Genomic DNA, 25,913 nt, shown 5'->3' with positions numbered 1-25,913 from the left:
CAAATTCCTATAAACTACATCTCCAACGTAACTTTAAATTAAATTAATTATAGTTTTGTAAATATTTTTTGTCATTCTCCAGCTCTTCAGGCTTGTGTGGTAATACATTCCCATAAATTAAAATCCTAAATAATTAATTAATAGAAATAAAATTCTTTATGGTTCTTTACGTCATGGAAACCAGTCACGTTACATGGTAGAGATGTGTTTGGTTTTGATTTGTGTAGTACCTGTGTAGCCTACTTGACATAATAGGCTTAATACTGTTTTATTACATATGTTTCCTTTACTTACATGATTTATAGAATTTTAGTATACGTTAAAACCAGTTGTTAGAAAGCTAGTGTTGCTGTAGAAGTAAACGAAACTACTTGTCTTTGATAGAATACCAGGGAGGTTATTGCAGTAACATATCGAATGTTTTAACTGACAAGCAAGTATCATAATTACTGTATTTGATATACGATAAGGTTATTTATTATTTCTGTTTTTTTTTTTTCATTTTTCTTTAAATATATCAATGTATGTTGTTTAACCAAGACACTTCATAAGTATTTCATTTAGTTATGCATTACTTTTTAACATTGGTAGTATTTCTTTGAAGGAGGAATAGAACTTACCGAATGCTGAAATTAGTAGTACATTGCTTTCGTTTTTATTTTTTCCACCAAATGAAATCAATATATTAATCCAATAAATACCCTGTATGCTGCACCGTGTTATATTTGGCTAGCTTAACCTACGAATTAAATCCTCCACTGTTTTTCAAATACCTTCTCTTGTGATTTACGTTATATTTGTGTACTTTTTGAACGATTTAAATAATCCATAATTTCTCAAATACCTTGTCTGATTACCTGTTATATGTGTATCTTTCCCAAATATTTAAATTCTCCTCGGTTCGATTCCAGCCCCCGTCAAGTTAACTTTGTGGTGGACAAACACCGTGTGCGTGGGTTTTCTCGGGGTTCGCCCGTTTCCTCCCACTTTCTTCATTGCACCATTTTCATTCATTACTCGTCATCACCGTCTCCTTTAGCCTAACAGGCATAACCGTGGGACGTAAAACTAAAAGATTTCATTTTCATTTTTAAATTCTCCTCTATTTCTCGAATACCATGTTTGGTGATCTACATTATACTTGTGTACCTTTCCCAAGGATGTAAATTCTCCTCTATTTCTCGAATAACTTTTCAAGTTATCTACGTTATATTTGTCCACTTTTCGCAACGATTTAAATCCTCCACTGTTTATCTAATACCTTGTCTGGTGGTCTACGTTATATTTGTATACTTTTACCAACGAAATAAATCACTGTTTTTGGAATACCTTGTCTGCTGACCTACGTTACACTTGTGTACTTCTTCGAGCGACTTAAATTCTCCTCTGTTTCTCGAGTAATTTTTCTAGTAACTTACGTTATATATGTGTACTTTTACCAACGATTTAAAACCTCCACTGTTAATCAAATACTTTACCTGCTGACCTACGTATATATTTATGAACTTTTCCTAGCGATTTAAATCATCCTCTGTTTCTCGAATATCTTGTCTGCTGACATTCATTATATTTATATACTTTTCCCAATGACTTAAATCCTTCATTTTTTTCTCGAATACCTTGTCTGGTGATCTACGGTACATTTTTGTACCTTTCTCGATAATTTAAAACCTCCATTGTTTCATGAATACCTTGAGTGGTGATCTACGTTCTATTTGTGAACTTTTCCCAGCGATTTAAATTCTCCTCTTCCCTCTCTGTTTCTCGAGTAACTTTTCTACTGATCTACGTTCATTTTTGTACTTTTCCCAACGATTTAAATCATTCATTGTTTTTCGAATACCTTATCTGGTGATCTATGTTACACTTGTGTACCTTTCCCGACAATTTCTATCCTCCACTGTTTCTCAAATACCTTGTCTAGTGACCTATGTTATATTTGTGTACTGTTACTAACGAATTAAACTCTTTACTGTTTCTCGAATAACTTATCTACTAACCTACTTATCTTGGTGTACTTTATTAACGACTTAAATCCTCTGTCTCGAATAACTTGTCTAGTGATTTACTTTATATTTGTGTACCTTTCCCAACGATTTAAATCCTCCACTGTTTCTCGAATACCTTGTCTGGTAATCTACGTTATATTTGTGTACTTTTACCAATGAATTAAATTCTTTCACTGTTTTTTTTTTTTGAATACATTGTGTTCTATTAGGAAAATGTTCCATTGTATTAAAATAATTTGTCCGCTTTGTTGGTACTCCTTGTAAAAGTCAACAATATGGAATCAAAGTTTTTTTTTAAAAAAAAAAGAAAGAAAAAGAGAAAGAAATAAATTTATTTCTAAAAGATTGTTGGTTTTATTTTTCGTCTAGCAGTTGTTGAATTGAGTTGATTTGAGTTTAACGTCCCTTTGAGCAGCTAGGCTATATGAGACGGGACCTACTGATTAACGTGGAATCCGAGCCACATGATTTCCCGCCGAAAGTCTAGCAGTAGCTAAAAGCGGATGTCGTACAGTTAGTGAAATAGAAAGACGGCACTAGCACTAACGTGGTGTCATCACATAAATTCAAAACTGAGGAATTTGAATTGTAGAATCATTTTAAAGGATAATGTTAGAGTACAACTATTCTTAATGTTGAAACGTCAGTCGAAATAGCCGTATAGATGATTCTTTAGATGTTCCACTGAGTGTTCTAAAGACTCGTATTCAGAACGAAATACAAAATGAGACAAGAAATTGGACAAAAAGTCTCTTTAAATAATCTTGAGTCATGAATCTTAAATAATCATGAGTCTCTTTAAATAATCTTCAAAGGACAGAAACTGGAAATGACCATTTCGTAAGTGATGTGGATGATTTCGATTTCAATCCCTCATTTGTAGCAAAACTTGAACATATTAAGTGCAAATTTCAATCTCCGTGTTGTTTCCGTTTTGCTTGTTTGCTGTGTGCTATCCACTTCGTAAACTACACTGATTGTAGGGGGCATGAGACTTCACAATCTTAAGCTGAAGAAATCAGTGATTACTCCACCACACAAATTTTTCTTGCTGGTCGTGAACCCAATCTGTTGCCAGATTCGTCTGCTCCCGGTTTCAATACATCAACTACTTATAATCAGTATGAAATTGAAGGTGAGAAGAAAGAAGTTCCAGTAAAGAAGTATGGAAACAAGAAAAGAGTAGTGTATGAACTTCGGGTTTCAGGAAAATCATAGTGTCATAGTCTGATAAAGCCAAAGTGTTAGTTAGCGAAACTGTCACACGTATGTAGCCTTTAAATGTGAATATATTATTTTGCTCAGCAAATAGTTTGTTTGTGTTTAAGGAAAATCATATGTCAGTACTGTTACAAGGAAGATACTTCCACCTCGAATTTTCAAACCTCGTTTCAACAATAAGTCTTGCTCCAAAAGAAAGAAAAATGTACTTTCCTCACTGGCTAACAGAATGATAAGATTATGTTGATTTTTTATGGGACAAAAAGCTTGCATCCTCAAAGAGAGTATATTGTGAGACTGTCAAACAAAATGCTGTAAAGGTGAAAGGAACAATTAGAGAAGAATCGAAAAGATTAAGTACTTTGAACTGGTATTGTTTGTTTTGTAAAGAAATTGATGTTCTTGAGGTGTGTACAACAATGTTTTAAACGCCGTAAACATTTCGGAGAAAACTGTGCACTGCTCTTTCGAAAATAGTGCTCAGGGAACATTAGAACTTGATCGACGCAGAGGTCGATAAAATAACTTGCAGCTTATAAACAAAGAGCTCAGGAAGTCAATTGAGTCACACATGAATAGGGTTCCTCGTATGAAATAGTATTATTGTCGACAATCGTCAACCCGTGAATATATTCACTTGGATATTTATGAACGTCAAAAATGTATGAACTGTATAAGCAGGAACAAACTGACAATCTGCTAAGTTACGAAACCAATTGCAAAGGTGTTTCAGTCATTTCACCATCTTAGAAAAGATCAATGCTCTGTAAGTTCCGCGTGATGATGCCAAGAAGGCAAAACTAAATTATGCATATAACAAAGAAATAGGAGAGAAAAATATTGATAGGAGAGTGAAAGAATCAGCTAAGATCTTAGTCAAAGAGACTGTAGTGTTCGATCTCAGAAGTCATTCAATTTCCATTATCAAAAGAAAGTACCGTGTCTTACTAGAGGCGCTTCTTCACTTATAACTTTACCATGTATAATATTGGTAATAAAGAATGCCATTGCTTTCTTTGGCATGAGAACATCAGCAATATTAATGCTTCTGAAGTTACAACATGTTTAACAAAATATTTGGAGGTACTTGGTCAATCAAAAAGATGTCGAAAAAATAAAGTTATTCGCGGATTCATGTGCAGGACAACAAAAATGCTTTTGTCATTTGTATGTTACTTTACGTATTGACAAATTCTATATATCGAAGTACTATTTCTTTATGTTTCCTTTAACCGAACATTGGGCAAAGTGAAAGAGATTCTGCTCACAGTACACTTACGCGAGCGATTTCAGTTACAAGTAACATCTTCATTCCAGAGCAGTTGCTTTCGATATTGCGTTTAGCTCATCATTCAGACTCATTGTTCAGAAGATGGGAATTGATGATTTCAGTTATTTCAAAAGTGTCTCATAAGGTATTCGCATTCGATCACTCAAGAATTTAGAAACGGAAGATCAAATCGATTGGATAAATATTAAGGAGGTAATGGTTACCAGAAACATCTGACTTGTACCTACATAAATATTACCATCTTACACAAAGAAATAGTTCTTTTCAAGAGAAGCATTTTGGAAGTTTTGCGTCAACCTGCACCACGTCTCAATATCAGTGTTCCTAAGCTGTCTGCAGAGAAGTATAAAGACCTTCACTCTCTGCACAGAACTAACTGCAGTGATTTGCAACGGCAGAGCTCTACAAACGTTTACCACATCTCTGAAGTGAAAAGATTTAATTTACATTACAGGACATACAGTTAAAAAGCACAGTTTTTCTTTAAAATGATCTCCTGTAAAAAGAATGATTTATTTGCCACTTACACCCCCTTTGTCATATAGACGACGACAAATTTGCCTCCGTATTCTTAACATGTTCAGAAATATGCTAGACTGTTTCCAAAATTGTGCCGTATTTCTATCCTTATACCATCCGTAACTTCCTGCATTTAGAACAAGTATATGGCGAACTATAAAATATTAAGCAAGTATAGTTTCTATCACATCTTTGGTGTTAACAAAGCTTTCTGAATTGTATTAATATGTCCAAACAAGGAGAATAATTCTTAGGTATTTTACAAACTCCTACAACTAATCATTATTCTTATTCAAAAAGTTCGCAGTATGCGTTTCCCTCTCTGAAATCTTGATAACAATGCCAATTTCCAGTGCTACATTAATGCTACACATATAGTCAACATCTCATAATCATGCTAAACAATTTACACTTTAATGTTATCCAAATTATTCTGTATTGCCCGTGTAATTATCTTGGATTATCTTGGTTCATCATAGAACACGAATCACCGTACTCCAAAAAGGTCGAGTTGACAGTATAATGTACAGATCGCACATAAGTTATGCAGAGTACAGACGAGAGTAGGAAGAGTTTCGTAAACAAAACTTCAGCCAATCAGAAAGCAGCATCTCTCGGATAGTTATATATATATATGGAATAATCTACAATATTGCCTTTGAATACGGATATTATAATCAAATTTTAGCCAAATCTTAGTATATCGCTAATTAGACGTAAAATTATTTCATTAATATGGGTAAGTATGTTTTATTTCTAGTCTTATCGTTTTAAAAAATACGGAAGCTGTAGAAATTTGTATTATTTCCGAATAAATTTTGATCCCCCTTTGAGCAAAAACAGCAATAGATAACTTGATCTATTTTCTTAAGTATAGATTCCGTATCTCAAGAACAACCCTTATTCTCCCACAAGGGCGCCCATCAGGGGGGGGGCAAGGTGGGGCACTTGCCCCAACCCTTAAGAGGAAATTGGGAATATCGAAAACCCAATAGAATTTTTACATTAGTTGCAGCAAAATTTGAAACGTCGCTTATACTTGCCCCCGCTTGGAAACCACAACATGGGTGCCCTTGTTCTCCGATCATATCCCTTCTTGCAATATTGAAAGTTATATATCTATTATTTCCTGTTACAAAATTGAACTCCCCTATTCCCCGATCGTATCCTTTATTGCAATAGAAAATGATATATCTACTATTTTCGGTTTCAAAAAGGAATTCCCCTATTCTCCGATCATATCCCTTATTGCAACCGAAAGTGATATATCTATTATTTCCTGTTCCAAAATTGAACTCCCCTATTCTCCGATCGTATCCCTTATTGAAACAGAAAATAATATATTTACTATTTTCGGTTTCAAAAAGGAATTCCCCTATTCTCCGATCATATCCCTTATTGCAACCGAAAGTGATATATCTATTATTTCCTGTTCCAAAATTGAACTCCCCTATTCTCCGATCGTATCCCTTATTGAAACAGAAAATAATATATTTACTATTTTCGGTTTCAAAAAGGAATTCCCCTATTCTCCGATCATATCCCTTATTGCAACCGAAAGTGATATATCTATTATTTCCTGTTCCAAAATTGAACTCCCCTATTCCCCGATCGTATCCTTTATTGCAATAGAAAATGATATATCTATTATTTTCGGTTTCAATCAGGAATCCTCCTATTCTCCGATGATATCCCTTATTGGAACCAAAAGTTATATATATGTTATTTCCGGTTTAGATATTGAATGCCCTCTAGTTTGGATTTCTGCTGTTGTTTCATGATATGGAAAACAGCCTTCTTTATAAGAAAGTGAAAATATTTTTGGTTGTGTGGCTGTCTCCAGTGTTGAAAGAAGACAGTTCAAACCGGACCGACAAACCGAAACACACTTTTGTTTCACAATTAAAATATTTTCCCTATGATTTGTTCGCATCATTAACTAGTAGTACCCAACAATCCACGTATCCTTTCTTTCGATTCCAATCCTTGGGATATTAATTTCATATCGTTGGTAGTAGAGCAATATTTAAAGTACCCAGTCCTAGCAAGAAAATACACTCCAAAAGAGTATATACGGCAAGTAACTACAAGATGAAAATCAGTCATTGATAGAGAGAATATCTGCAATCACAATTAACTGTGTTATAGTAACGCAAAAGCAAGGATGATACAAAGAACATTAAAATACATTCTGATGTGGCAATGTAAATTATTATTGTAGGAAAAAGGATTAGCGAAATTGCAATACATATTCTGTTTCGATAACCATTTTAAAAGAAATTTTGATGCGGAAAAAGATTCTAATACTGCTAAGGATAAATAGCCAGAAATGGGCAAATATAAATGAATAAATCAAATAAAAGTAGCGCGGTTGTTTAGCACCTTTCAAGTCTCTGGCGAAGCGATGTAGCGCTTGTGTGCTGTCCAATGTGGAGTTGCTTAGCTGGAATTCCCTGCCTCTTTAGTTTAGGTAAAGAAGTCGTATTGAAAAGAAAGTCGTATCAGCAGCGAATTATGATGGCAGAAGAATATGTATAGATGGGGTCAATCAAGAACGTAAGTGGCCTTCATTGACATGTTCCTGAGATCAAAACCATCTGTCCAATGCTGTGTTCACAACCTACTGCAAAAATGGTATGGAACCGTGTCTGTGACTAATGCGAGTAGGCGGATACTAAATATTGTCCATCCATTGGAATATTTGGCTACTGATAACACGATGCAACCAAAAGTGTACCTGGAAAAGCATCCAAGTCAGTGTGTCACAAACAATGTATTATCATATGTTGAAGTATCAGAAACTGAAACCAAACACCTGATGGCCTAGTCTGCTACGATATCCTGCTCGAAACACATCTTTATGTCCGAGAAATCGGTATTTGATGCGCAGTTTCATGGCCATGTGTAGTGGTCCAGTTATCTTTGAATCAATAGTAAATTATGAAGTTTATTTTGGTTTCTCCCAACAGCACAGTTAAATCTATACTTCTACTTTCAACAAGATGGAGCCACATATCACCCATCGAAGGAACTCCTGAAGTTAGTGCATGAACCAGAACAGAAGAGTGCATGATAAGCAAGGGGTTGTGGCCACCTTGTTCTCTAGATTTATTCTCCTGTAGTTTTCATCTCTGAGATGCTTAAAGCAGAATGTGCACTCGTATAAAATAATCCCCACACTCTGGCTGAACTGCAGCAAAACGTTTCCCACTCTATCCGGAGCATCCCCCATGAAGAGCTATAGGCTTTGTCAATATGTTACACTGTGTGCAGAATATTTCGATGTTAACAGGATAAGTTTCATCATGTATTGTAACATGAAGGTAAGCCAGTGTTTACATTTTCTTACTTTGTCAGTCAGTATTATGATGTAAGGCTAATTTTCTTTTGAAAATCTTTAAGTTTTTCGTCCCATGGTTATGCCGGTTAGACTAAAGGAGACGAGAATAATGAGAATGAATGATGTGGTGGAATCAAGAAAGTGGGAGGAAATGGGAGATCCCCGAAAAAATACGCACATGGTGTTTGTCCACCACAAAGCTTACTTGATGCAAGCTGGGATCGAATCAAGGACCCCATGCACCAGAGATGAACGCTCTAATGCGGCCCGCTTCTGGCTCCTTTTATGTGGTACACTCTCTCGAATTGAGTACAATTATTTATCCATACACTACAAATTTGATAACTATGAATATCAATGCTGCGTCTCCTACCATACTTGATTTTCATATACTTCATACCTTTCATTTTTCAAATATAGAAATTTTGTGTTATTTACTATGAAGTCCAATACGAAAGAATAAATACTAAAGTAAATTTAGCATCTACAACAATTTAGACCCTAAATCAAGCAAAAGAATTGTGTAGAAATTAGGAAATGCTCCTTTATTTAAAAAGTGAATAAATGGCGATAGACATTTAATATGAAATAATACTACAAATAAAGTGTCATCTTTCCTTCTTAAGAACGGCAGTTTGAAATTTCTGTTCAAGTTTATTAAAAAAAAAGAGAGAAATAATGTCCTGCTGAATTGCGGCGAAAACAAAATCAGTGTTCTACATTTTCGTACTGGTTTACTTTTGGCGCACCACTAGAACGAATCGTGCACTAATTAGGCGCATTAATTTCTCTCTTATCGTCACCTAAAAGGTTTCCGCTGGGCGACATGAAAATATTTAAATTAGCCTAGATAAAATTTAAGGGTGCCACCAGAAGTAATTGTTAAAAATTTACAATTCTTTCATGATATGCATATTAATGCTGCTTGCGGATGTATGACATAAAAACTAATGTGCAAAAACTCACAAAGCCACTTGTGCTAGGTGGCCACTAAAAAGCTCAAATGGTATCTAACCTAGACAGCGCAGGGTGAAGCTGCTGGGTCCGCGCGGAATTAGGCGCTCCAGCCATGGTGGGTATGCGCGTAAGCAAGGATAGCGAAAAGAAGTGGGTTTTCGCAATGATAAGAGTTTCAATAGCACTTCTCATCATTTTATACTGACAACGCTTCACTTGTAAATATAAAATACAGGCTTTGTACACTTTGTAGAAGTATACCTCTGATAGAAAATAGCATCTAATTGAGTTATCTTCCATATACACTCACTTATTGTGTCACTCATAAACCTCTGTGTTATGATTTTACACTAGTAATGTAAATTGTAAACCTAAAATACAACTTTATTATCTTGTATTAAATCCTGCCGCCTGCAGAAATTTGTTCCTTATAAACACATATTTTCATGCAAAGTGTTGAATTTTACCTTTTAATGTTCCAAAATGTGGTACTCCAAATTTACGCCAGCACCTTAGTTTTTATATGCGTATTCGTCAATTTCTTTACACAGAATTTAAATGGTTTCGTTCGCTTAGTTATGCGTGAAGGGGACATGCTATAACATAACCCATTAGAAGTGCATTTTTTAAAAACAAAAGTGACGGGTCATGTTACTCACAATGACCTGAGAATTAAGCACACGCTTAGTTTACATTTTTGTGAATTCAAAAGTATATATTCTTACTTTACGGGAACACTCTAACGTGTGGTCGCGTTCTTAGTTCCTTACACTCTCCGATGAGTTATGAGACAGATCAACCTAGTATAAGTAAATTTAAAGAAATAGGAAGTTGCAAGTAGCACGGCATAGGCTGGTTCTAGATCCTGTTGAAGCAGTTATTTTTAAACATAAAAATGGTAATAGTATACAGGAAGATTTTTTTTAAGGCTCACGGATTTCATTTAGGTCTAGAATTTCTATCTGAAGTCCGATTTTCATGTGGTTTGTGGCAAATGATCAAGGAAGGATAGAATATTTATGGAACTATGTTTACTAGTTGAAACCCATCCGGAGTAATATCGGGTTCAAGAAAAACAGCAAATATTGCCTGTGTACCTTACAATTGGAATGAAATGCAGTGCGGTGTGGAGATTTGAGTTATCTTGGTTAGATAGCAACCTCGCTAAGATCAGTAAGAAACAGGAAAACGGGTCGTTGTATTGGGAATTGTGCTGTACAGTTTTGTGCTACTGTGCATGATCAGGACACAGTGAGACTAGTGTACTCTTTCGATCTATATGAGTTCATCGTCAAAATTTTTTAGAGAATGGAATCTGTTGTTGGTACGCAAAGGGCATTTAGAAACAAATTTGCCTCGCGTTCTGCTCTAGATAGGAACATAATATGGCGGCTAGTGAGTAAATTGGAAGAAACAAGTTCGCTTCTGAGTGAGACAAGGAATTATCGGACCTCGCAGGCAGGTGTTGTGCATGATGTTAGGTTTCGATTTCTTAAGTCGCCCGAAAAATCTTTGTTGTTCGTCGCAAGAAACCGGCTATAGCTAATCAACATATGATTTATGGGTGTTACCACTAACACTTAATTTGTATTCTCACCAACACTTAATTTGTATTCTGCAATTTCGCTCTAAAAATCCAAAACCTCATTCCAATTGTAAGGTACACTGTCGAATATTTGCTGTTTTTCTTGAGACGTGTTCGATATTACCCCGGATGAATTTAAACCAGTAAACATATTTCCATAAATCTCCCATTCTTCCATGATCATTTGCCACAAACCACATGAAAATCGAACTTCAGTTAGAAATTCTAGACACAAATGAAATCCGTGAGTTTTAAAAGAATCACCCTGTATAATATTAGAAATGTACGAGGTCCTACCCAAAATAACCGAGAATGTCACTGTAAAAATCAGAAAACTATACTTACGTCCTAATATCCTCCGTCACCTTTAAAGTAATTCCCTCCGGCATATATGGAACGATCCCAGCGTAGTTCAAACTTTTGGAAACACTCCTGGAAGTCCGCAGGGTGAAGGTGTTCAGAACCCGTTGGGATTCCACTTAGATGTCTTCAACAAAGTCAAACGTCTTCCTTTTAACACGAGTTTCATCTTCGGAAACAGGTAGAATTTGCATTTGTCTAGGTAATGGGAGAGTAGGGACCGCTGCCATGTTTTTTAACCAGGAATCTCCTCATAACGAACGAGGTGTGAGTGGGCACGCTGTCATGATGCAGAAACTAGTCCTTCGTTTGCTACACCTCTGGCCGTTTGCAGCGAACATTCTTCTTCAGTCTCTGCGAAGCGTAAAAGTAAAACTTCCCATTGCCATTCTGACCAGGTGCAATAAACTTCTTATGCACAATTCCTCGAATGTCTAAAAAATGATCAGCACCGAATTGATGTTGTTGAAAACTTATCGAGGTTTTCTTGACCTTGAAAAAGATGGCGTCTTCCATTGTGATGATTGCTGCTTGGTTTCCGAGTCATAACCATGGACTCAAGATTTGTTACGGGTAATGACTCTGGATAAGAAGTTTGGACACTTTTAAACTATTTGTTGCAGCTCAGTGGAAGTCTTAAGTCCTGAAGCTTTCTTGGTCGATGCTGAGAAAGCGAGGGACAAACGTTGCTTCAATTCGTCTCACGTTCAGTTCATCGGATAGAATTCGTTGAAATATACCGTACAACAGTCGAAGTCTGTTACAAACATCGTGAATTGTCTGCCTTCTGTCTTAGCAAATCACATCACCCACTTTCATGGTCATTTCCGGTGTTGTGCATGTTGACGGTCGTTCAGAATGTTTGTCATCTACAGATTCGTGGCCTTCTTTAAAACGCTTGAACCATTCAAATGTTCATGGGTTACTCAGTGCACTCTCATCAAATGTCTTTTTCAGCATGCGATGCGTTTCGGCCACAGTTTTCTTCCACTTGATACAGAACTTGATATAAGTTCGTTGTTCCTTAACATAAGCCATTTGACAAATCGCAGAAGCACTGAAACGCGTCCTGATACGCACAACTAACAACTTATTGCGCCGAAGATAACACACCTTTGTGCTACAGTAGCTAATATATGTACCTCGAGACATCTAGTGGCGAATTGTACTGCTACTGGTTTGCCCGATAAAAGGAATTCTCGGATATTTTGGGTAGCACCTCGTATAGAGAGATTTATCAATTTAATGGGAACTCTGAAAAAACTGTAAATTACTACGTTTGTATAGCATTGGACCACCTTTCGCCCTAACAAGAACTCCGATGCGAAATAGAGGCGAGTGATAGTGGTCCGTGAATGTTAGAAAGTGAAATAATACACCATTCTGCGTGCCTTGTAATACTTAGTTCAATGACAGAGGATAAAAATGGAAATCAGAGCCGGATTTGTGTCTCCAAAAGAGATAACAGATGTTAAATTATTTTCAGGTCCGGAGATTGGGCAACCTGTGAGAAGTGTTCACCTTCATTCCACTGTTCTTCGATCATGCCGAAATAGTGTGTGAATGGACACAATCTAATCTTGAAATGTTGTGTCACTATAGGATGCATGGTCACCTAAAATGGCGATACAGTCACCGGTAGTGACGCGATCTGTAAGTATCAGGACAAAACCCATTGAAAACCAAAATATTGTGAAATACAGCATAACAAAGATGGCGCCTTATTTCGCGGTTGAGCGGAAATGCAGCGCAACACATGCCTCTTCGGACATCTACCACGAAAAAGGGACTGTGTTCCAAATAGATGAATTATGATTCATCAAACCATATCACACGTTTCCTGTTTCCAGCCGCTCTTGTTGCATGTTTGTGACATTATTGACATTTTGTTAGAGCGTTGTGCTTTCTTATCAGTTGTTTCACCGTGCACACCGACTCCGTATGCCTGTATCATGTTAGTGGCTTCTTAATGGTTTCACCCGCGCACACCGACCATGTATGTCCATATCATAAAAATCTGCTTAGCAGTGGTTTCAACTGTGCAGTGGTTTTTAGACATGCTGCATGAGTTCCTCCTTCTCAGACCCTTCTGTGCGTCAACCCCCATTGGTATGACTTTTTGTTGAAGGTTTTATACAGACTACTGTTACTCTTCGCCTCTGTGGTTTTGTAGTGAGTAGATCGTCATCACTTTTGGACACCGAGCCTCGCGAGACATCTAACGCACTTACCACTTTCGTCACCCTTGCACAACATAACCAAACTCTGACGTTTTGCCCTGTTTGGAATAGGGTCAGGTGAATCATCTGACAATAGTTACACAGATAGCTGTACTTCCATCTGGTTTCTTTATCTGTTATTCTTGTGTCTTAGCATATATGAACATAAGATGGCAGAACTGTTGCCTATGTTACTGTTGTCAGACGGTTCACAGATTTACAACAATATTATTGTAACTGATTACTGAAAACACAGAACATTATTCGTTATTTAGCAGAAGTGCCAAAGATATTTCCCAAATCTTTGTTATATTAAACGATAAATACCAATGCAAATTCTCTCAGGTAGTAACTAGTTATTTCTGATATGCTCGGAAGGCGATGTCTTTGTGCTGAATTAACACACAAGTAACACGTTAAAGTGGTAGCCATTTGGTGTTGTTTCAAAACATCATTTTTTACAGTGTGAACGACTAACATTGCATACAAAGTTTGATTTGGATTGAGCGTTTTACTATAGGATTTTGAGGCAGCTGTGGTGCATTTGCCTATTAATTGTTCTTAGCAAATGATTTGTTTCGCTTACCACTGATGAGTAATATATATAGACCCTATACAGTTATTAATATATTAGGAGAGTACATTAATCGCTTACGCCCACCATGTTAGCTGTTGTTTTGTTACCAACAAATGATATTGTAGGAAGATCACCGTCGCGTTCTTCATATTTCTAGTTTCTTCGTTTGTTCCTAGATTTCTATAACACCATCGCTATGTTATTTTCACACCACGTAACACAGTCTCTGTGTTAGATCAGTAATATCAGGCCTGTGTTAAGCGCAACACCAGACTGTGATGAAATAACACGCTAAAATGTAAGTCATGCTGGAACTACTCATCTGTGAGAAAATTGAGTTGTTTTAGCACTATGAATTATTATTATTTGCAATATGCAGAGAAAATATTTCTTCCTCCAAATTGAATACAGAACATGGAACACACACACACACACACACACATATATATATATATATATATATATATATATATATATATATATATATATATATAATCAAGGGAGTAATGGGGCACATACGAGAGATAAAAGCAGCGTATATTCACCTAATATCTTTATTGTGCATAGTTTACGGACAATACATACAATGTATACTCACTTTAAATTTACGAATGAACTAGCGTATTTTGAGGTGGATATACGCTACTTTTTTATGTAAACGGTTCAGTGTGTACTTATTAAAAGCTCCAGCTTTACCTCATTGCACACAATATGGCGGTACGTCATATAGGCCAGCAAATTCGGTACTAGAAATAATTCTCAAATTTCAAGCAAAGCATAGGAGGTACTCCATTAAAGAAAATTAACTTTTATGGAATTTAACAAGGAAAATTTTTGTCTTATAATATTGTTTATGAGGAAAACTCCATCTTTACATCTTTATGCCCACCTTATCCTAGATCAATTTAAATTCAATGTTATAAAGATTATTTTCACATTATATATATATAGGTTGTTTCAAAACAACACCGACGTTTGGGAGGTGATTCCTGACACCAAGATAAGGCAAAAAGTATAGACCAACCTGGATGCACAAATGGTTACTTTCGGAGTTATGGGCTGCCGAAAACATGAAAAAATGAACTTTAAAGGTCCGCAGCTAAAAAACTATCAAACCTACCATAGTCGGATCAAGACTTTGCTTAGGTGTCCAATCCAAAAATACATGTTTCAGAATCCAAATTTAGTCACGCAACAATTTTTATGGAGTGGGTTTGGGTACGTGCATATAATTCGAAGTACTCACCAACTACCTGTATAAAAATTGTTGCGGAAGTACCGCAGGATTCTGAAACTTAGATATTTGGATAGGGGACATACTAGTTCCTATGAGAAGTCAACCCGAATACGGTAGGCCAAATACTATCACAGCTATGGACCTTTACATTTCATTCTTTTATGTTTTCTTAACTCTTCTTCTCACAGATTTCAACCCCAGGCTAAATTCCGACTACGAAATTCACTTCGAGGGAAATTAGATCTAATTATTATATGCTTTCTAAGTGTAGTAGGATTGTTATTACTATTGCCACTAGAATTAGGTTCGGTTACGCGAGTACTATTACTGTTACTACTAAGGTTAGGTTCGGTTATCTTACAGGTTAAATTAGGTTCAGTTCTCATTCGTTTTACTGGTGGCTAAAAGTCGTGTCTTGTGCTACCACGGTTTTTGTTTCCTCTGTAATTAGGTTCGGTTACATTACCAATACACATGAATTTAACATCACCTTTTACATTGGGATCACACTTTAATATCCCATGGATGTTTTGAACTTGGTTTCGATTAAGGTTAGTTTGGTTCAGGTTAGTACTGTATTGCACCATTGATGGATTTTCAAAATTTTGCAATGTCATACTTAGATTATTGAAGTCAACGCATTGCATCACGTTCTGTAAAAGCGCCATCGGATTGTTCACTATTATAATTTTGGTCTATTCCTTAAGTGAACATTTCAACAGCTCCAACTCAATCGACCAATCACTACAAGCATTGGTGGGAACACACGTTCTCTTTCTGAATTTCACGAATACTGGGATCAATTTTCTTCCTGCCACATGAACCGCTGTCGTGTACATATCATTGAACGGTTCTCTTACAATTAATTCATCTAATTAATAATGTATCATGTTGAATATACCGTGAATACAAGCAACCAATAGCATTCACTAGACGACGATGACAATAACTTTTCGCATATTGATGCATTATAAATCTTCATTACACGCAGCATCAGTAAAACAATAAAAAACATTCGAATGAAGAGAGTAGTCGCAATAAACTAATCCAGCCACTACCGCAGTGTTTCTGTGAACACTCAGCAAATAGCATCCACATATTTAAATCAATGATGTCATATTTCTTCGTTGATGCAAATTTAGGATCTATATTCTCTATAGTTTCTGTAGAAGGTTCAGGTTAACTTATTTGGGTACTGTGATCATTAACTATAGTTTCTACTATTTCAGCGGAATTTTGCACATCAATAAATCTACGTATAATTCGTTCCATTTCAAGGTCACTTTGTTCAATTTGTAGATTTGTCTGGTCGATTTTATTATCAAGTTGTTTCATTTGTTCCATTTGTTGGTTCATTCGATTACCAAAGTCCTGTTTTAATTGGTCTCGTTTGCTGATTCATTCGCTCACCAATTTGTTCCATTTTTTTTATTCATTTTTCCGTTTGTTGATCCATTCCATTACCAAAATCTTGTCTTAATTGTTTAATGAGATCGGCTAGGTCAGAAAAGTTCATTTCCCTGTTACCATCTGATTCAGATGTATTTCCAATATCAGGAAGACTCATTGTGACATTTCTGAAAATTTTTGTGCCACTCCTTAACAAAGTATACTCCGTTTTGATATTTCTTTTAACAAAATCACTACGTAGCCTTAAAGTCAATCTGCACACTTGGAGTTTATTATTTAGGAGATTGTCTACTAAACTCCATACAAATCTCCTATGGTCTTGGCGGCAAAACCACCAGATTTATATAAGGTAAATGTAATCCTGGGCGGAACCACCAAATTTATATAACGACACTTATTCGAAATAAAGTTATGCGATAAACCACCAATATATATATATATATATATATATATATATATATATATATATATATAGAACGTCGTTACTCAAAGGTCCTAAGTTTTTAGTTTCATACAAAACCACCATAAAACATTTTACAGATTGCATTTTATATATTACCTTTTATTATGGTACATCAAAAATAAAATAACTTCACTCCTTAAATTGGGTATGTTGTGTACATAAGATGGATCCGGAATTATATCTTTTCTTCGTTGCTATGACAACGAATCTCTATTATAACAAAACAGCAACGTATATCAACTGCAAAGAAATTACATCTACAAATTCTTTTTTTTCATATACTTCTTTTTCCTTTCTTGAGTGGGACATTACAATATTTATGCTCAAATTTACATAAAATCGAGGAACTAACAGAATTTTAGTAAGAATTAACGGAAACTAACAGTGAACTAACGATTCATGTCAAAAAATGTTTGAAAGCTTGTAGTGTACGCCTACTTCACATGTGAAGTTAGTATTACCACACATTTTTATTTATGCTCTAATTTGTATGAAATTGCAGAACTAACGGAACATTTTTAAGAACTAACGATTCGTGTCGAAAAATTTGGAAAAGCTTGTTGGATACGCCAACTTCACATATGAAATTAACCTGCCCACCATTTTTATTTATGCTTTAATTTGTATAAAATCGGGGAAGTAACGGAACTTTAGTAACAACTAACGTGAATTAACGAGAAACTAACGATTGATGTCGAACAATCTAAGAAAACTTGTTGGGCACGCCAACTTAACATGTGAAGTTAGCCTACCCACACATTCTTGTTTATGCTCTAATTTGTACAAAATCACGGAACTAACGGAACTTTTGTAAGAACTAACGGGAGTTAGCGGGGAACTAACGATTCATGTTGAAAAATGTGGGAAAGCTTGTTAGGCACGCCAACTTCACATGTGAAGTTAGCCTACCCACACATTTTTGATTTGTATATAATCGCAGCATTAACGGAACTTTTGTATGAACTAACGGGAACTAACGACGAACTAACGATTTATGCCGAAAAATGTGGGAAATCTTGTTGGGTATGCCAACTTCACATGTGAAGTTGGCCTACCCATTGGTTTTTGTGTAAAATTTCTTTAAAATCGTGGAAGTAACGTAACTTTAGTACGAACTAACGGGAACTAACAAAGAACTAACGGATCATGTAGATAAAAGTGGGTAAGCTAATTTGGGTAGGCCAACTTCACAGACCTATCCCGTGTTTAGAAAAATAATGACAAAAATTGCCACTGAATTGTTTACAAATAAGAGAGTGCGCTTCTTTCGAACCAGTACATAATTCATTTGGAAGATTTATGGAAAAATTTGCATCTTTATTTCAACGTAAATATTATTTCAAAATATTCACATGCGTTCATTCAATGTAGGATAATGTGTTTGGGTAATGGTTTGTAGCGTTTTTTTGTTTAAATAGAGATACAATTCTGCAGTAAATTGCTTTACATCCGTTAATATGGTATTTTGTATTGTTAAATACATTGAAACCATTTTTTGCGACGTTTCTATCAGCATAGATCCGCATCAACTTGGAAGGTGTTACACATTTGTAGTAAATAGATTTGAATACAAAAATGCACGCGTTTTCTCCTCTCTCACTAAAGCGTCTTCTTGGCATTGGCATAAAAGAACGATATATTTACATAATCTGGAAACGTATGAATAACAGCTATGTAACACCACAAAGAAGAAACACATACGTACAAGAAGCATCAGAGCGGTCGATATATGCGAAAGGCACTATTCACTGTCATCCAAAGTTTCAACTTCTGTCATATCTGCGTCTGATGAATCTAGGTAACTGTTCCACAGACCATCATCTTTACTTCCTTCCAAAGTGTTGGATATGATGGTCTTTTGGAGCTTTTCAACATGGTGTCAAATGTTATTGAAGACCAACTTTGTACCATTCACTTGCATAAAAGTTCTTTTGCTTGGACTCGCGCAAGAGAAGCAATTTCGAAAAAAATCGCATTTGTAAAGACAAGAAACCCGTTGACTGAGACTTTTGTGCGGGAAAATGTTTCGGCTAATATTTTTACTTCAAACTTAAGGTGCGACTATTATGCGAAGTCGACTATTACGCAAGTAAACACTGTACTATTTTAAATCAGTAATAACAGAAAATACATATACGTATGTTCTAGACAATACTGTAACTTGGATCGGGAGAAAGCTGGAACGAGACATTAATATTTGCCCCCCCCCCCTCTAGAAAATATGAAATTTAAGATTGTTTTACTGTTTTAAGGCTTAGATTAGGTTCGACAATTAATATTTTTTAGATGATGGGGCAGCAGATGCATTTTAAATTATTTTCAATTCTTTTGAAAATGTTATAGATTGGTCCCTTTCATACTTTATTAGTAAAATAAGGAAACAATATTTAATAAACTTAAAGTCTTAAGAAATATATATTAGTATTAAGAAATATTAGAAGAGAAATACGCACAGCTTATTATTGAAAATAAGGTGAAAGAGCCATATCCGACCCAATTACGATTCTCCAGTCAACGACGGTACACTTTCTATGTTATCGGTACTTTTTATTTTGCGCTGAAACGTTATTAGCGGTGTGGAAATTGCAGCCCGACTATGAGTGATCAGGTTATGAACAGGGGCGTCATTTAGGGAGGGCAGGAGGGGGCAATTGCCCCCCCCCAAAAGTTTGAGTAATACATATACTTTAATCGATTGTCTACTTATATACTAGTACAAAACGTTAATATACTTATTTCGGTGGTCCTCTTGCCCCCCTCAAGCGAAGGCTGAAATGACGCCCCTGGTTATGAAACTCTCGTGAGGCTGTGTAAAGTAGGTTATTCCAGGTAATTATTTAGTTTTTTAATCACTTTTACCATATTCACTCTAAGGCCCTTAGTCACAGTCCTCTTGTATGCTCGGCAATACCTGTTTCTCAGGCTTTTCTTCCATACACTTATACTCTTCGCTGACATTGTTTAACCATGAGTTCTGTACGCCGTCATTACTTTGAGCACTATTTATCGCGATGGACATAACACACTTCCTCCCTTAGATACGTTTACTCAAACCAACCTCGCAACCACATTTTTGTCCTTGCAACTCTATGAAATTCTTCGTTTTGTATCAAGACTATTATCGATATTGGATACTTTTACAAAAGTGTTTGTTCTCTATAAACGGATTGCAAATCCTAGGAAGGTATCAATTTTAGAAAATCAGAATTCTTTCGTCCACTGCAGGTCGACAGTGAGGAATAGGTCAGTGACGTGAACAATTTCATAACAAATACACTGCAAGTAGATCAGTGCGTATCAGTAGTATCAGTGCTCAAGTTTGTATTACGTATCAGATTTTGTGAAAACATTTCATAGGATAAATCATAAGTATTATTATAGAAATGTCATCAATTTGATTTGCTCACACAGTTAATTGGTTTGTTCGAGGCATATTTAAAGAATGGAAGGAAGTTTGATGCAAATTATACAAATTAGCAGAATATTTGTGCCTAACTGGGTGAAAATAGCACACCTTCCTGGTAGTTTCATATACATTTTATCAGGATATAATGATAATCCTCGCTGGTAGATCAAAGGCAGATCTAGAGGGTGAAAACTGGGGATCAGCTAGAATCCAGGCTATGGTAGGTATACCATGAGATTACTATAAACTTCCAAAATAATAAAAATAGTAGCTTAAATTATTTTGTCACTAAAAAACTGGGGGGCCTAGCCCACTCCGGTCCCAGACTAGATCCGCCGCTGAGCTAGACAATAAAACACTTGAACAGTCGCAGTGTGAAAACCGTAATTAACTGACTTTAGTATTTGTATATTCACAAGTAACTCCGAAATAGATGCATGGATTTTTGATGATTTGTAGTTTAGTTTAAAAGAATACATGGTATTTTTCCTTCGTAGTTCCATATAAATTTTATGAGGATCTAAGAATGGTCTTCAGAGTTAGACTATGAAACTTCACAACTGGAAGTGTATACGTTTCAGCGGCGTAGCGTAAGGGAATGCCGGTACGCCCGGCATCCCCTGTTAATAAGAAAAAGTACGTATTTCATTATATATAAATTGTCTGCTTGTAATTATCACAATTATTTCCACTGCAATCTTCTGGCGCGCTCTCTCGACTTACTTTGACAAGAGGAACCTACGCATGCGCGTCGCTCAGATGCACATTTTCTGTCTTTCCTCCTGTCGTATGCTATTTTCCTCGGGCTTCCAGGCCTACTGAAAGCATCGGGGTTTTCGTCTGCTTTCTGTTGAATGCGCATGCGCAAAACTTCCCTTCTCACTCCTCCTCATCCCTTGCAACCTTACATTCGCTTTAGATATACGCTGGCATATTCAAGTATTTCCAACTGTATATATTTTGAACTAAGCTATAGTTTCTGAACAGAACGTACGAGCCCTAATATAAAGGAAATAGAACAAAACGGAAATGGTTAGTTCAACGCATTTTTGAAGCATGCCGGTTATTTAAATAATAGTATTAAAATAATTATGCCTTAATCGTAACTAAATGCATCGTAATTGTAATCTTCATCGTAAAGGAGCTCACAGACACAGGCATAAATGTAAAGCATTATGTAGGATTACGGTCACCGATCTGGTAGGACAAGAGAGCCACCACTCCCCGTCACTCGCAAAGATTGTGCCAGGGCCCTTCAGTCACTGCCACAAATCTCGGGAACAAGGGGAACATGTTCCCTACAATCTTGTCCCCCCCCCCGATCCGATTTGAGATTGTGATGATGATGATTTCTATCCGACTGTCACAAAGGAAACTGATGTCCTTTGACTTGTTTCATTTTTAAAAATGAATCGTATTCTTTAATATTTCATTGTCATTAATTATTAGTAGTCTATTTTCAACTATTTGTTTAATTCCTTTAACAATTCCTATAATGCTATTGTGGTAATCATAATTTTGCTCAGATAAGAGTATTGTTGCGCCAAATATAGGCCTGATTGATTTTCTTTCATAGTTTTGGGGAAGTCATTATTTGTATTGTTATAAAACAAATGCCCTAAAATTTTAATGTGGATCATTGTGGATGCGTAAGTAGAAACATGTCAATTATTATTATGCATATATTCAAATTTCAGAATGTGCTCACGGCACTGAGTTGTAATAATGATATGTACCACTATTTCATCTACATCACTTGGTATATAATATACGAGTACAACAGGTTTACCTCAGAAATCTGATTCATCTACTGTAATATGAGTCTCTTTTCTCCCCTCCCCCCACAATAAGCCTTAAAATGTGCCCTCCTGCCGATGTTATAGACAACTCTGCTCCCCTAATCCTCCACATCATTTTTTTCAACTTCATAAATATTTTGAACATCGTTAAAAAAGGAAAGGATTATGGGAACAGTCTTACCCATCCCACGAACGTTGAATACAGATTTGCGCCCTTGACTTCAGTATCTGGGCCCCAGGCCCCCAGAGTTGGTTTAAGTGCTTTGTATTTACATCTTCAAATGATATATACACTCAGGCCCATATTCACGAACGGGCGTCTGAGTTCCGGACCCAAGATGACAAATTTTTAGGGGCGATAGTTTTTTTTTTTTTTTTTTTTTTGAAAGAACGAGATTGACGTATGGTATGTGGAGAAAAAAGCCGCCCACGAGAAAGAAATGAAGGGAACGATACTGGAAACAATGTTCATACAAAAGTGGGGCCTAGTTTTCTCGTCACAACGGTAGTGGCAAGAAAGAGCTGAGACAATTGGTTATTAAATTCTAACGTAATCCACGCATTCGCTTCTCTATGCCCCACAAGACCTCCAATTAGGGGGGCTTCCTCCTAAATTTTGTATAACCCTATATTTCCATTCGGAATAGCTATGTATTGCTGCTTGCAGTAGTACTATATCGCACAAATGACTAATTTTGGCATCCCCCTTTCGGAATATCACGCTACGCTACTGATACGTTTACCTTTGGTTTAAAAAGTATGTCTTCGTAGTGGTTACATACAAATTTCATTACAATCTGATTGTAGGGTCTGGAACTGGATCGTGTAACTCTTCAATAGCTGGCAGTATTAGCATCATAATTAACCGACTTCATTGTCTGCATGCTCACTCATAACTTCAACATGGTTAAACCGATTTTGATTATTGTGTCCAGTTTTAATATACTTTCTTTCATGTTCTACATAAATTCTATCAGGACCTAATTACAGCGTTTGGAGTTACGCCATGATAATCCTCAACACCTGACAATGTACGTTCCTTGTGTATGTTCACATAAAAATTCCACAACGCGTACGTCGATTATACATATACATATACAGGGTGATAAGAAACTATTTGAACAAACTTAGGAAGCTGATTCCCGACACCGAAAGAAGCAAAAAAAAAAAAAAAAAAAATCCTCTGGAACTTTGGTCAGTGAGGGATAGTTTCGGCGGTATAAGGTGTCGAAAGCGTGGCAAATAGGCTTACGGAAAATATTTGAACTTCCTTCTCCATTTGAATGTTTGTTTTATTGAAAGTATAAAAATACAGGAAATTCTCTGCTTATGTCATAAATATTGAAACATCCATGCCCAGCAAAATACACCTTGAATCAAATAGATATGACTGAAAAGTCAAGTTTGAGGTGGGTACTAACTAACCTCTAAAAGCCATTTCAAACGAATCCGACGTTTTCCCGAGCAACGAATTCGACGCAAATCTTAGTATTTTTCGACAGTTCATTTTTCACCCTCTCCCCTGTGCCGATGAGGATGGACTTGGACATAAACACCATTGGGTGCGCCACTATTCATTTCAGCAACCAAGAAAACTATCGATTGTACTCTAATATCAGTAGTTTACATTATTTTTATTTGGCACTCCTTCGATCTCCAACCCCTAGGGGTGTTTGCTCCCACAGTATTTCTTTCAAATTAGAACTCATATGTCTATCAAGTTTTATTATAATTGTTTCAGACTTCCGGAGTAACGCTGGAATATACATCTACATTATTCAAATACATATATATATAAATACATTCAAATATATATATAGATATACGAATACCACCATCGGCGTTGCCAGTGCAAATTTCTAATTCGGCTGACAGGCTCGTTCATCTCTAAACTTGTAATTAAATGACATCGCAATGTGACTTAATAACTTGTTGAACACAAATTATACATTCGATACTAATCTCAGTCGTTTGAGACATTTCATTTTCCACTCCCATGCCAATGGGGACTGAACTTAGACTTTAGCGCTATCGGGACATCGAGAACAAAACGACATCAAGGACTGTGGATTCGACACTAATATAATTTTCGATTATTTTATATATGTCAACCCCTTCCCATCACCCTAATTGTGTTAACCGGGTGTTAAAGGTAGACTTAAATGATATAAAGAGATTCACCAATCAAATTTGGAACCCTGAAAACTATGGCTTAGATACTATTCGCTATAATATCGGCTGCCTTTGAATGTCTTTTTCATGTCACCATTCCCCCCCCCCCCAGTCGTGCTATAGGGGTTGAACTTGGATTTAAATGGCATCAAGAGTGCTGCTATTCATCTCAGGGGCCAAGAAAACTATAGATTCTACATTAATATTGGTCGACTTGGATCATTTTATATATTATCCCCCCCTTCACTTGCCCTAGATGTGCTAGGAGTTCTTACCCTACTGGAGGTTAACCTTGAACTTAAAAGTGGTTGTAAATGCAACCAACCGACTTAGGAACCAGGAGAACTTTGGATTCCATACTATCATCGGTCACTTCCAATTATTTCCAAATGGCATAATTCCACTCCACCCCGCCCCACTCAGGGTGCTAATAAGGGCTGAACTTGAATTTAAACTGCATCTAGAATGCTACGCATTATGTAACCAACCCCGAAAATTCGGGGTTATCCGGGGTTAGCAAACTTTTTTAATGTATTTTTAAGTAAAGTACTCTCTGTGTAGACTTTGTCTTGATCCTTGACATTATATTGAAAGCGAGAGTGGAACATCAGCTAAAGTGTGCCAGTGTGGACTATGCGTGGCATATCCCTAATTTTGATTCAACCGCTATCCAACCGCTCAAATTATCCAACTCAACCTATCCAACGGGTGAACCTATCCAACTTTGGCATACCCTTTTTGAACCACAGGAAAAAAAACTGATGACGTATGAGTAGCATAATGGCTGAGAGACCCAACGAAACTGCGTGCAACTAAGTTAGCAGATACTCGCCATCATTAAGAGAACTTAGAAGACAAATGTACTATAATACCACTATTTTAGAATCACCATAGTATAGGACTAATTAACATAGGATTACCATTATTTTAGAATTTAGTTTAATATTATTAAGATATACTTACCATCTTCTCCCATTTCATTGGAATTTTGACGATTCTTGGTAAATTTTAAAGCTCTTTCCTTACAAATTCTTCTTTTCAATATCGTATGCCTGCAAAATTAATAAACCCATTTGTCAGAACGCTGATTGTGATACAAGTAATAAACATAAGATGTAGAATTTGTTGAACTGAAGGGTCCTACACCTTATTTTCTTGTCTATGGTAAGTACTTATCATTTTGTCTACAGTTTTGAAACTGTTTGCGTGAGTAGGTTCCAATTCGCCTAAAAGATACTTTTTAAGTATTAACTGAACGAAAACAGTTAAAAATGAAACCACTTCATCTTTGCAAATTTCTTTGTTCCTTCTTGCAGTGCGTCGGTTCCTTCCTAGAACCTACATCCAT

At 36.2% G+C, this 25,913-nt stretch overlaps 1 protein-coding gene across 1 annotated transcript in view; it reads right to left on the bottom strand.

Annotated features, from left to right (window-relative positions):
• The window catches only part of LOC145684818 (uncharacterized), a 75,795-nt gene that overhangs the window by 27,661 nt on the left and 22,221 nt on the right, over window positions 1-25,913 (bottom strand). Inside the window, exon 2 of the mRNA XM_081757185.1 lies at window positions 25,529-25,617. Coding sequence (XP_081613311.1) covers window positions 25,529-25,546 — 18 coding nt within the window. The 5' untranslated portion in view covers window positions 25,547-25,617. The remainder of the gene's footprint in view (window positions 1-25,528; window positions 25,618-25,913) is intronic.

The sequence above is a fragment of the Thermobia domestica genome, chromosome 5, assembly GCF_964235325.1.
Source record: "Thermobia domestica chromosome 5, izTheDome1.hap1.1, whole genome shotgun sequence".
NCBI classification, from domain to species: domain Eukaryota; kingdom Metazoa; phylum Arthropoda; class Insecta; order Zygentoma; family Lepismatidae; genus Thermobia; species Thermobia domestica.
Note: the sequence above shows the minus strand (reverse complement) of the source record. Positions and strands in the feature narration are given on the sequence as shown.